The sequence below is a fragment of the Lepidochelys kempii genome, chromosome 1, assembly GCF_965140265.1.
Source record: "Lepidochelys kempii isolate rLepKem1 chromosome 1, rLepKem1.hap2, whole genome shotgun sequence".
Lineage (NCBI taxonomy): Eukaryota > Metazoa > Chordata > Testudines > Cheloniidae > Lepidochelys > Lepidochelys kempii.
In genome coordinates, this window is record NC_133256.1 from 328206512 (window position 1) to 328219929 (window position 13418).

General features: G+C 40.3%; 1 protein-coding gene across 20 annotated transcripts in view; it reads right to left on the bottom strand.

Moving 5' to 3' along the window:
- Positions 1–13418, bottom strand: part of MAGI2 (membrane associated guanylate kinase, WW and PDZ domain containing 2) — a 1187450-nt gene that overhangs the window by 252743 nt on the left and 921289 nt on the right. For all 20 annotated transcript variants that reach the window (XM_073328600.1, XM_073328602.1, XM_073328598.1 and 17 more), the window contains one exon: positions 7919–7976. In XM_073328600.1, the coding sequence (XP_073184701.1) occupies positions 7919–7976 (58 nt within the window). The remainder of the gene's footprint in view (positions 1–7918; positions 7977–13418) is intronic.

Consider the following 13418-nt stretch of genomic DNA (forward strand, 5'->3'; position numbering starts at 1 on the left):
GACAGCTGAAAAAGCCAGCACAGCACCATAATTCTGTGCGGGGCTGTGGAAGGAAGAAGGCTAGCGTTTAGTCTTTAAATCACAGGCTCTGTTAGAAGGTTGCACAAAAGTCTGACTCCCTCAGGGAACTGATGGGCAGGATCCCCTGGGAGAATAACATGAGGGGAAAGGAGTCCAGGAGCGCTGGCTGTATTTTAAAGAATCCTTATTGAGGTTACAGGGACAAACCATCCCAATGTGTAGAAAGAATAGTAAATATGGCAGGTGACCAGCTTAGCTTAACAGTGAAATCCTTGCTGATCTTAAACACAAAAAAGAAGCTTACAAGAAGTGGAAGATTGGACAAATGACCAGGAAAGTGTATAAAAATATTGCTTGGGCATGCAGGAGTGAAATCAGGAAGGCCAAAATCACACCTGGAGTTGCAGCTAGCAAGAGATGTTAAGAGTAACAAGACGGGTTTCTTCAGGTATGTTAGCAACAAGAAGTAAGTCAAGGAAAGTGTGGGCCCCTTACTGAATGAGGGAGGGAATCTAGTGACAGAGGATGTGGAAAAAGCTAATGTACTCAATGCTTTTTTTGCTTCTGTCTTCACAAACAAGGTCAGCTCCCAGACTGCTGCACTGGGCAGCACAGCATGGGGAGAAGGTGACCAACCCTCTGTGGAGAAAGAAGTGGTTCGGGACTATTTAGAAAAGCTGGACGAGCACAAGTCCATGGGGCCAGATGCGTTGCATCTGAGAGTGTTAAAGGAGTTGGCAGCTGTGATTGCAGACCCATTGGCCATTATCTCTGAAAACTCATGGCGATCCGGGGAAGTCCCGGATGACTGGAAAAAGGCTAATGTAGTGCCAATCTTTAAAAAAGGGAAGAAGAAGGATCCTGGGAACTACAGGCCAGTCAGCCTCACCTCAGTCCCTGGAAAAATCATGGAGCAGGTCCTCAAGGAATCAATTCTGAAGCACTTAGAGGAGAGGAAAGTGATCAGGAACAGTCAGCATGGATTCACCAAGGGAAAGTCATGCCTGACTAATATAATTGCCTTCTATGACAAGATAACTGGCTCTGTGGATGAGGGGAAAGTGGTGGACGTGTTGTTCCTTGACTTTAGCAAAGCTTTTGACACGGTCTCCCACAGTATTCCTGCCAGCAAGTTAAAGAAGTATGGGCTGAATGAATGGACTATAAGGTGGATAGAAAGTTGGCTAGATTGTCAGGCTCAACAGGTAGTGATCAAATGGCTCCATGTCTAGTTGGCAGCCGGTATCAAGTGGAGTGCCCCCAGGGTTGGTCCTTGGGCTGGTTTTTTTCAATATCTTCATAAATGATCTGGAGAATGGTGTGGATTGCACCCTCAGCAAGTTTGCAGATGACACTAAACTGGGAGGAGAGGTAGATACGCTGGAGGGTAGAGATAGGATACAGAGGGACCTAGACAAATTAAAGGATTGGGCCAAAAGAAATCTGATGAGGTTCAACAAGGACAAGTGCAGAGCCCTGCACTTAGGACGGAAGAATCCCATGCACCGCTACAGACTAGGGACCAAATGGCTAGGCAGCAGTTTGGCAGAAAAGGACCTAGGGGTTACAGTGGACGAGAAGCTGGATATGAGTCAACAGTGTGACCTTGTTGCCAAGAAGGCCAATGGCATTTTGGGATGTATATGTAGGGGCATTGCCAGCAGATTGAAGAACATGATTGTTCCCCTCTATTCGACATTGGTGAGGCCGCCTCTGGAGTAGTGTGTCCAGTTTTGGGTCCCACACTACAAGAAGGATGTGGAAAAATTGGAAAGAGTCCAGTGGAGGGTAACAAAAATGATTAGGGGACTGGAACACATGACTTCTGAGAAGAGGCTGAGGGAACTGGGATTGTTTAGTCTGCGGAAGAGAAAAATGAGGGGGGATTTGCTAGCTGCTTTCAACTACCTGAAACGGGGTTCCAGAGAGAAAGGATCTAGACTGTTCTCTGTGGTAGCTGATGAGAGAACAAGGGGTAATGGTCTCAAGTTGCAGTGGGGGAGGTTTAGGTTGGATATTAGGAAAAACGTTTTCACTAGGAGGGTGGTGAAACACTGGAATGCGTTACCTAGGGAGGTGGTAGAATCTCCTTCCTTAGAAGTTTTTAAGGTCAGGCTTGACAAAGCCCTGGCTGGGATGATTTAGTTGGGGATTGATCCTGCTTTGAGCAGGGGGTTGGACTAGATGACCTCCTGAGGTCCCTTCCAACCCTGATATTCTATGATCCTATGAAGTTGACCCAGTCACAGTAGAAAGTTTCACCTGCTAGAGTTAGTGCAAATGTCCATCCCTTGCAGATAAGTTTGGATTTGCAATAGTAAGGTGAATTAAGAGCATATCCATCCACTGAACCTTAGTTATGTACAACTGAGAGGAGAAGCAGCGTCTGGGCCCTCACACTCTAGAGAAAATTGCAAATATTTTGTGCTTAACTGAGTGCTAAGAGTCTAAATACTCCTTATGGCTGACCACTGCAAGGTGTTACACTGAATCTGATTACTTCAGTGGTTTATCCCCGCAAACTGCCACTCCTTATTTTAGAGAGATACAGATGTTCTAATAAGTGGAGGGTAGGATATTCTTTCCTTGACAGTTTTAATGTGATTCCTATAAAGTTGGATTGGATTTGAATATGCAAAGGTTCATAACCTAACTTTTCATGATTTATCCATTTTATGACATAATTAAAAGAGTTTATTGTAATGTGATTTCATCTAGTTAAAAATTAAATCTGTTAAATGCTAGTAATAAAGGAAGGTGTAACACTGTCACTTTTTATAATGAAAAATGGACAACAATTTTCACTACCAAATTATTGAGCTTAGAAAGCAGATTAAAATATAGCTCCTTATATTGACTATAAAAGCCTTTATAAAGCTAGTGCTGCTGCACTTTTAATGCTAGTCTATGAACATCCATTCTTACTATTCCAGATCTCTGCTAGATCCCATTAAAGCTTTTCTATTACAGTAAGTACAGTATGCCTTTAAGGTATCCTTTCCCTCCTTTATATTTTGTCTGTGGGATGAGTGAGTTTGGCAACAACAGCCTAGAACCACAACTGCATTGCAGCACATGGGGCAAGGAGCCTGTCTCTGCCTGATGGAGGGTGGGCTTAAAATGCAGACAACTACGTGCTCCATTTTGGTTCCACTGACTGTGTAATGGAACTGCGTAAGCCTTACCACTTTGCCTCAGTCTTTAATAAGGCTAAAGAGGATCTTAGGGATAATGGTAGCATGACAAATGGGAATGAGGATATGGAGGTAGATATTACCATATCTGAGGTAGAAGCGAAACTCAAACAGCTTAATGGGGCTAAATCAGGGGGCCCAGATAATCTTCATCCAAGAATATTAAAGGAATTGGCACCCGAAATTGCAAGCCGATTAGCAAGAATTTTTAATGAATCTGTAAACCCAGGGGTTGTACCGTATGATTGGAGAATTGCTAACATAGTTCCTATTTTTAAGAAAGGGAAAAAATGTGATCTGGGTAACTATAGTCCTGTTAGTTTGACTTCTGTAGTATGCAAGGTCTTGGAAAATTTTTTGAAGGAAAAAGTAGTTAAGGACATTGAAATCAATGGTAAATGGGACAAAATACAACATGGGTTTACAAAAGGTAGATCGTGCCAAACCAACCTGATCTCCTTCTTTGAGAAAATAACAGATTTTTTAGACAAAGGAAACGCAGTGGATCTAATTTACCTAGATTTCAGTAAGGGGTTTGATACCATGCCACATGGGGAATTATTAGTTAAATTGGAAAAGATGGGGATCAATATGAACACTGAAAGGTGGATAAGGAATTGGTTAAAGGGGAGACTACAACGGGTCCTACTGAAAGGTGAACTGTCAGGCTGGAGGGAGGCTATCAATGGAGTTCCTAAAGGATCAGTTTTGGGACCAATCTTATTTTATCTTTTTATTATTGACCTCGTCACAAAAAGTGGGAGTGTGCTAATAAAGTCTGCGGATGACACGAAGCTAGGATACAATTTAGAGAAGGACAGGGATATCCTACAGGAGGATATGGATGACCTTGTAAACTGGAGTAATAGTAATAGGATGAAATTTAATAGTGAGAAGTGTAAGGTCATGCATTTAGGGATTAATAACAAGAATTTTAGTTATAAGCTGGGGACGCATCAATTAGAAGTAATGGAGGAGGAGAAGGACCTTGGAGTATTGGTTGATCATAGGATGACTATGAGCCTCCAATGTGATATGGCTGTGAAAAAAGCTAATGCGGTCTTGGGATGCATCAGGAGAGGTATTTCCAGTAGGGATAAGGAGGTTTTAGTACCGTTATACAAGGCACTGGTGAGACCTCACCTGGAATACTGTGTGCAGTTCTGGTCTCCCATGTTTAAGAAGGATGAATTCAAACTGGAACAGGTACAGAAAAGGGCTACTAGGATGATCCGAGGAATGGAAAACCTGTCTTATGAAAGGAGACTCAATGAGCTTGTCTTGTTTAGCCTGACTAAAAGAAGGTTGAGGGGAGATATGATTGCTCTCTATAAATATATCAGAGGGATAAATACCGGAGAGGGAGAGGAATTATTTAAGCTCAGTACCAATGTGGACACAAGAACAAATGGATATAAACTGGCCACCAGGAAGTTTAGACTTGAAATTAGACAAAGGTTTCTAACCATCAGAGGAGTGAAGTTTTGGAATAGCCTTCCAAGGGAAGCAGTGGGGGCAAAAGATCTATCTGGCTTTAAGATTAAACTCGATGAGTTTATGGAGGAGATGGTATGATGGGATAACATGATTTTGGTAATTAAATATTCATGGTAAATAGGCCTAATGGCCTGTGATGGGATGTTAGATGGGGTGGGATCTGAGTTACCCAGGAAAGAATTTTCTGTAGTATCTGGCTGGTGAATCTTGCCCATATGCTCAGGGTTTAACTGATCGCCATATTTGGGGTCGGGAAGGAATTTTCCTCCAGGGCAGATTGGAAGAGGCCCTGGAGGTTTTTCACCTTCCACTGTAGCATGGGGCACGGGACACTTGCTGGAGGATTCTCTGCTTCTTGAAGTCTTTAAACCATGATTTGAGGACTTCAATAGCTCAGACATAAGTGAGAGGTTTTTCGCAGGAGTGGGTGGGTGAAATTCTGTGGTCTGCGTTGTGCAGGAGGTCAGACTAGATGATCGTAATGGTCCCTTCTGACCTTAGTATCTATGAATCTATGAGTGTTTTAGGCAGTATTTAGCTCAAAGGAGATGCCCCAGGGACAGCTTAATGCACAGGAATTGCACAACACCTGTTAGTCTCTAAAGTACATAGCCACTTGTGCGGAAGATCATTAGTCACTACCAGCAGCTGTATAAATATATATTTGGGAGATATGAAGAGGATTACTATAAAGAGATATGTGAACGCCATCACTTACTACACAGGAATATTATAAAAACCCAAGCATAAGGACAGAGGAGTAATTTCTTGGCATTATTCATTATATACAGGGGTTCAAAAAATCCACTCACCTGTTTACTTGGGGTAGGTAGGAATTTGGACAGGGTGAGTGAGTTGGGTCAGGGGCAGAGCTGATGGCTCCTTCATCTGAGGGAAGAGGACAAGCTGGGGAACACAGAAACCCAGGGCAGCTGCTGCTGCTTTACAAAGGAGTCAGCAGGACTGTGGCCGAAGCGAAGCTTTTGTTTTTGTGATGGGGTATACAAACCCCACACTGGACCAGAAGGGTTTAAAGGACAGTACTGGGCCCAGGTATCCCCACTCCTGACCCCTGCAGAGCATGCTCCAACTGGAGAATGGGTTGAAAAGGGAGCAACCCAGCTCAGAAGGGGGAAGGCTGGGGAGAAAGACAGACTTACCCAGAAAGCTCCTGACAAGAGGGCTGGAGAAGCCTTCCTGAGGGAAGGGAGGCTATATGCTGAGCCCAGTTAGGGCTGACAGTTTGGTTACCTTTCCTTTTTCTTTACACCTTTCCTGGGACTAAAAGCTGGGAGAGAAAAGCAGTGGTAGGAAGTGACCCAGGGAGGGTGACTCAGAGGCACTTTTGGTGGCCAGATATTGTTGACCCTCTTAGGGCCCTGGGTTGAAGCCTGGTGGAGTGGGTGGGCCTGGTCTCCCCTACCACTGCCTTCATTACAGGAGAGACTCAAACCACCAGTATTCCTCACCACACTTCTGAGTAAAGGAGGACCAGGACTGTAAGACCGGCCCACCAGGGTGTGGGGGGCACTACCTGCGCTAACCACTAGGCAACCCAACTCACCAAGGACTCTATTACAGTTCTGTTTTTGTTTTGGGAGGTCTGGAGGAGCAGGAGAGGAGGCCCAGGTGCTGTAGCTCTTTTATCAGCTGTGGAAGGGAAGCCCTAAAAACTTGGCTCCTAAATTCTCAGGGATCTAAGAGGCACTCTGCCATCTTCCTGCCCAATTGATGGCTCTGCACTGCAGTTTGGAACTAGGAAAGCATGAGAGCTGGTATATTTCCAGAATGAGCCAGCATAGATGTAGTGTTACTATGGAATCAAGAAACAACAGGGTATCAGAGAACTATGGGTTAAGCAAACTGTAAAACACTGTAATTTGTACTGGGTAACTGTGGAAACAAAGAGAGGCTCTCACTGTAAGGATCTGAGTTTGGGTTTTTCTTTTCAAAACCTTCTTCTGTAAGTTCTTCCCTCTAGAATAAATAGATCTGCTATTTGTTTCATAGATTTTTGTCTGGTGTGTTTGCCCCTTTCCTCAATTGGATGGGCTCTCAATTCACTATCTGTGGACTGTGACCAGGGGAAAGTGAGTTAATAGTTTCTGGGATTGATTCTCCATGGCTTTATAACTTGGGTAGTCTATGACACCTGTGCAGAGAGAGAATATAATGCTATCATTTTGATTAGGTATCATTTTATTGCCACTTTAGACTCACTTTGCACAAGTGTCAATGGCTGCACAAGATAAAAGGCAGAGGAGAAGCAAGCCATTTTCATCTCTCTCAATTCTTGGGTATTTTATGTAAGCTCGAGTTAAATAGACTAATCAATTACATCTATTCTTTTGGGTAGTAATCCGCTTTACCCCACTGCACAAAGACCTATACTAAATGGAAGGGAGAAAGGATCTTTTCTTTATTTTGTACACACACCATGTTCTCCTGGAAAAATGCAGGCAGAGATTGTGCCATTAAAATAATAGAAAATTACATTCTCCTTTTCTAGCTGTGCCTTTAGGTGCAAAATTACAATGCCATGAGTTTCAGAGTAGCAGCCGTGTTAGTCTATATCCTCAAAAAGAACAGGAGTACTTGTGGCACCTTAGCGACAAACAAATTTATTTGAGCATAAGTGGGTTGTAGCCCACAAAAGCTTATGCTCAAATAAATTTGTTAGTCTCTAAGGTGCCACAAGTTCTCCTGTTCTTAATGCCATGAGTGAGCATAGAAAAATTTCACAAAAGATACAACCTGCACTCATACAAAATAATGTGACTCTCAGACTTACTGCAAAGTAAGACTATTCAGAAAAGTATCATTATGAAGCAAAAATGATTACGTTTTATTCTGTTCCTGGATTGGCAAGGATTTGCACCTTGTTTGATGCTTGTCTAAAACTTGTTAAACAGAAAATAAAACACATTTGATTTAAATGCTCCCCTCAACCTCCCCCCCCCCTCAATATTTCTAGAATACACAGGATGAGATCAGGGCTCAAGAAGAAGTGACAGAGTAACCAGTTTGAAAGATACAGAAACTGTTCATTTACTGCAACTATATTGGAGTCTGATAATTCCTGCATAACCTGAAGTCAAAGGGGAAAATAATTGTGCCCATACCTTTCCAATTCAAACACTGAACAGGATATTAATATCAGGTTATGAACTATTAACAGCAAATTAATATTGAAGTTGGGAACTTACTCAACATAATAAGTGCCATAAATGGGATCATCAATTTTCTCCCAGCCATATGGAAGCTCTGAAAAACAAAGAGTTATCTCTCTCAGTAAATATAGCACAAAATGCCAAGATTTCTAGTAATGAAAGAGTAGAGTTCTACTGGGTGCTGAGTGTAGCAACTGGAGAGCAAAGTTGGATTTAGTGCTCAAAACCAATGCCAAATTTTAGGCATGTGCCATGGCAGCAGCAAGTAGTAGTGACTTGAAAATTGGCATGCAAATCTAGAATTCTCATTCTCTAGAACAGGGGTTCTCAAACTGGAGGTCGCGATCCCTCAGGGGGTCGCGAGGTTATTACCTGAGGGGTCACAAGCTGTCAGCCTCCACACCAAACCCCGCTTCACCAGCAGCATTTATAATAGTGTTAAATATTTTAAAAAGTGTTTTTTTAATTTATAAGGGGGGTTGCACTCAGAGGCTTGCTGTGTGAAAGGGGTCACCACTACAAAATACAATACATTTTAGTTGAGCTACTTTTTTATTCTGCAGACAGCTATGCCAACCAGCAATAGCAGCATATCATGTATAATCTCATTCCCTAGTGATATGCTGGGCTTCTTCTTCCAAAGGTACATAGAGCATACAGTTGTATTTATTTAAAGGGAAGCTGCCAAGATAAAAATCATATTAAAAATTCCCAACATTGTACATATTACTAACCAGGACTTAGAATATTACAACAGTAGTTGGGAGTGCAAAAAATCAAACTAAAAAAACCAACTCCATGAAGTGAATAATCATTAATGCCAAGGCAAGATAAATTTGATGGAGGCTCTGACTCACAAATCTATGGGTTTTCCTAACATATTCCTGTTTGAAGTGGGAGGAGATGAGGGAAGAGTATGCGATCATGTAATTAAAGAATGAGGTTGCATGGACAATCTCAAGTCTGGCATTTCTTAGTTTTGGAGTGCTTGACTTTGCTACCTTATCACACTTTTAATATAGTTATTTTGGATGTAGTAAGTCTATAAACCTAGGTTAGATAGAATCATCATAGTTCATATGCAATGTAAACCATTAACCTTGCATGAGGTCCACCTGCATGACTTGAACTTAGCCCTTTGTTTCACAGATATACTGTGGCTATTCACCCCTTGATGTGCTATAAAAGGCTGACAGGAAAGAAAGATTTAAATGACAAAGAGTGAGCTTGAAAGAGCTGCAGATAGGAACAGCTTTTAAAAATATTCTCTGCTGGATACCTCTCAAACAATCACATCTGAAATAGTAAACATTGGTTCTGCTCTGACTGAACTTGTTTAGACTGCTGTGGCATCTTAATGGGGAGGCACAATTTCTGGCAGCAGTACTTCATCGGCAGGTCTTCCTGTCACACTGTCCTGTGCAGGAGTTTCTGCTTTGACTGTCCCCGAAGCTATACAGAATGAATAATCCTCCTGTGAAGACTAGCAGATAGAATTTAACTCAAAGAGAAACTCCACAGATGAGTAATTTAAAGCTCAAAAGCCTGTACCTTAATTTTCTTAGTCTAAGTTTTTCTACTATGACCATAATCCAGTCTTTCTAAAGTAAATCAAACCTTTATTTGGCAATCTGAATTTGAACAAAGTTTGTGTCTCTTTTCTGAGGTTATTTTAAAACTGCAATAGCAAATGCACAAATGCAAAATAATTTATTTCAATAGTAAGGTGATCAATAGTGAAAGTCCTGGGGTTGTCCCCTCCAGACACCTCACCAGAACTTTAAAACAATAAAGAGACTGATCCTAGAAAATCCTTTACAGGTTTTACAGGGCCCTGTGCATCTTGGCACTGGATTTAGGGAGCCTGGTCCATGCTCCATGAATATTCACATGAGGCAAGTAGTGCATAGGTCCTGTGCTGACTGTCCGTACAGAGGTGAATTTTACACTCAGTGCATATATGATCAATACAATTCATATTTAGGTCTTGCTATGAAGGCTCAGTGCTTTGCTTTGCTTTAAAAAGCTCCTGCCCACCTGGGACACAACAATACAAGGGATTTGTCTTACAAACATAGACACACACTTTATTTTATCTGCATCCTGTGAGGCTTTTCCATTCCAATTTATTGTGTTAACTTAATGACAATAAAGATACTCTCCATGAGAGAGCAAATTAAACAGGTAACTAGTAAATATTTATGTCTATATAAATATATAGTGTGTGTAAGTATATATATAAGCAATGCTCTAACTGTCATTTAGTTTCTTCCATTTGTGGAATCTTTTCAAAGTTTATTGCAGTGTACATTTTGCTGGAATTGGAAGTACCCCGTTTCTCTTTAGAGTTATACACTCTTAAGATTATATCTAAAGAACTTAGATACAGCGGTTTTATTTTCTGTGAATATACACAAATAATGTGACGATTTATTATTAGTCTATCAGTCCATGTTTTTCTAATGTAATGATACATAACAGTATTTGTGAACTAGCCCAACTATTGATATTTCAGATGGACAATTCCATTTTCTAGTGTAAAAATCTGTAAAAATTTAACAAATTGGGCATATTATGGAGAACCCATTTTATTTTTTGAAATGGATGGATTAAACCACTAATTATCTAATATCATAATATAGTCATTAGTTTGGAAAAAAATGAAATTTAAAATTACCCTTGTGCACCATAACGATAGATATAAACTCTACATAAGGGTATGCCCTAATTTCATTCTTCCATTTGAGATGCACCATGAGAGCTATGTTTAATTAAAATTCTACGCAGTCCATTGAAATGGAATTGCCAGAGCGCAAACGCGGGGCTGCTAGCTGAAGTTTGCAAGATAAGGTTAGCAGAGCATAGTTTAGTGCATAGCTGTTGTTAGAAGAATCTTCTGCTACATTTGCTTTAAGCAGCCTCGTGATTTTTTTCCCTGTCATTAAATAGTGGCATCTATTCTGTTTTCACTGGGGAACTGAAAGATTACATGAGGGCAATACTTTCATGTTTCATAAGATAGCCAAGATAGACATTTGAACAATACTGGATGTCTGCATTGCAGTTAATCTTCATCATTTGGTCCACTGTGTCTGGTGCTGATTGTCAGGGATGAGAAGCAAGCAGTAAACATTTATAAAAGGACATTATAATAAACAAAAAATGGAAGAGGCTACTACTCACAACAGTAATTTGAGTTGGGAAGATGACGAACTTACATTGTGCTTTCCAATTTTCCTTTTGTGACAATGGGATATGGAGTTTTATAAACTTTACATAATTTTTGCACCCAGCAGCATCACAGAAAGAACAACATTGTGTCAAAGATCTTTGCATTAATGAAACAAACTCTACTCTTTTTTATGCTTCTGAAACACCATTGACTTCAGTGGGGTTATCCTGGGTAACAGAGGAGAAATTTTAGTTCCATGTTGTTTACTTGGGCTTTTTAAAATCAATATAATATTTCACCTTAAGGTTAGATCAGCATTCTGATGGGATTTCTTCATATGATCTAGTGATTGTTTCAAGAAAATTTTTAAAAAATGTAAAGGTGAAAACCAGCAAGAGTCCTTTGCAGGGTTTGGACAATACAGATATCAAGTTTGGACATAGATATTCCTCTTTTTGTGACCATATATGTGCTGGGTATACAGTATATGCACAGTGTAAATTGTACATTTTACATTTACCCATTGCCAGAAAAGTAGAATCCAGTTAGAAGCACAGTGATCATTGTCAGTTACAAAAAAAGAAAATCCAAACTACATGGCAACATTCAGGTACCTTGCTCACGATGCACATGAGCCAGGTTTTTAAATACAGAATGAGTCACCTACTTTCAAATGTGTTAAATGCTCAAGTATTAACAAAAAGTCCTAGGTTTTCCACCAGATCCACCAAAAAAGGTTTTTAAAAAAGATAAAACAGCTTTAATTTGCATACAAGCAGGTCATTTTAATAATTGATGGCAGAACCACCTCATTGCAGCCTACTTATACTAACAATCCAGATGCTACGTCTGCTATCTGAAAAGGTGCTGCCTTTCACATCCATTCTTATTGGTTTCACTGTACATCCCAGGGGATGGAAAGAAGGGAAGCATTATGGATCTTCATATACTGAGATGAAGAAAATCAATTACCATCACCCACAGGAAGGACTCGTATTGTTGTAGTTCTTGCTGTTTGCCACATTGGGAAGAGACACACAAGCCCTCCAAAGGTTTTGAAACAACAGCCTACATTGCATCACTGCCCTATTATCTGTATGTCAAGAGATTAATAAGAGAACATCTGAACAAAAGGACAGTGGGATTTTCCTTGCATCAGTCACAAAAAAAAGAGGTTGAAAAAGAAAAATATGCCTGCTGCTCCTGAAAGTGATTTTAGTGTCTGATACATGGAAGAAATTGTTCAAGAAGAATTCACCCTGGTGAAAAATATTATCCCTATAAAACTATCAAAGTCAATGTCAGCTTGAGTCACTTGCTAGGGAAAAAGCCAGTCACACAAATTAGGACTCCTTGTGGAACCTGTACAACAGACCTTCCTGATAATATTGAGTTTTTCCATTCACCAATCTGTGTTCTTTACTCATTTTGTGTTGATTTGACTCCTCTCTTCTCTTTCCCCATTCCTTATTCAGCTTGTGTCTTCATAATCTAACTACATCCTGGACAAGTGTCTCATTAATGTTGTGTTAAAAAAATAGTACAAGAAACATGTAATGTAGTCCAATTTGAATTCTGAACAGTTGAAGTTTCTATTAAAGTCCTTTCTGAATACTAGTTAATCATCTAAGTTTAGGTGCTCAATGGATACTACAAACATCCAAGAGAATGTTTACATTGACTACACAAGAGGTTATAAGAAACAAATACAATAGCGATGTGGTTGCCATTTGGAAAGGGTTACAGATCACCTTACAAAACTCAGGAAAAAAAAGATATTGTATATTCATTCAGACAATTGTTCAACACGAGTCAGAGAAGTCCTTATAGGGCAGCCATCCATGTAGCATTTGAAAGCCTCATGTTGAAACCCATCTTCAGTCTGCTATAATGCTCTAAACTAACAGTTCGAGAAACCTGTCCAGGTTTGCAAATACTGGCCATATTTAAAATTGGAAAATGCAGATCACTGATCCCAACTACACTATACTAACTTTCAAAACAAAGGATATGAAAAAAAATGAACTGGATCAAAAATTGAAGGCTAAATCTCTCACTGTCTTAACAACTCTTAACACACAGATAGATATTAGGACAAACAACCCTGCAATCACAAAGAAAGCAGCTTCATTCTTCAAATTCTTACAGACTCTTACAAACCACTCACTTAGAAAACCCACCAGCTCTCAGTCAAAACCATGTTTACCCAATTCAAACCAAACACCAAAATAGCACTGTTCTCCAACTGCCATCCACATGTCGGTAAATCCCACAAACACATTGTCATTGCATTCCACAACCTGTCTGTAATTACAAACTATTTCACTCATTATTTATTCTCATGGATATGAGGTTGCATATAAT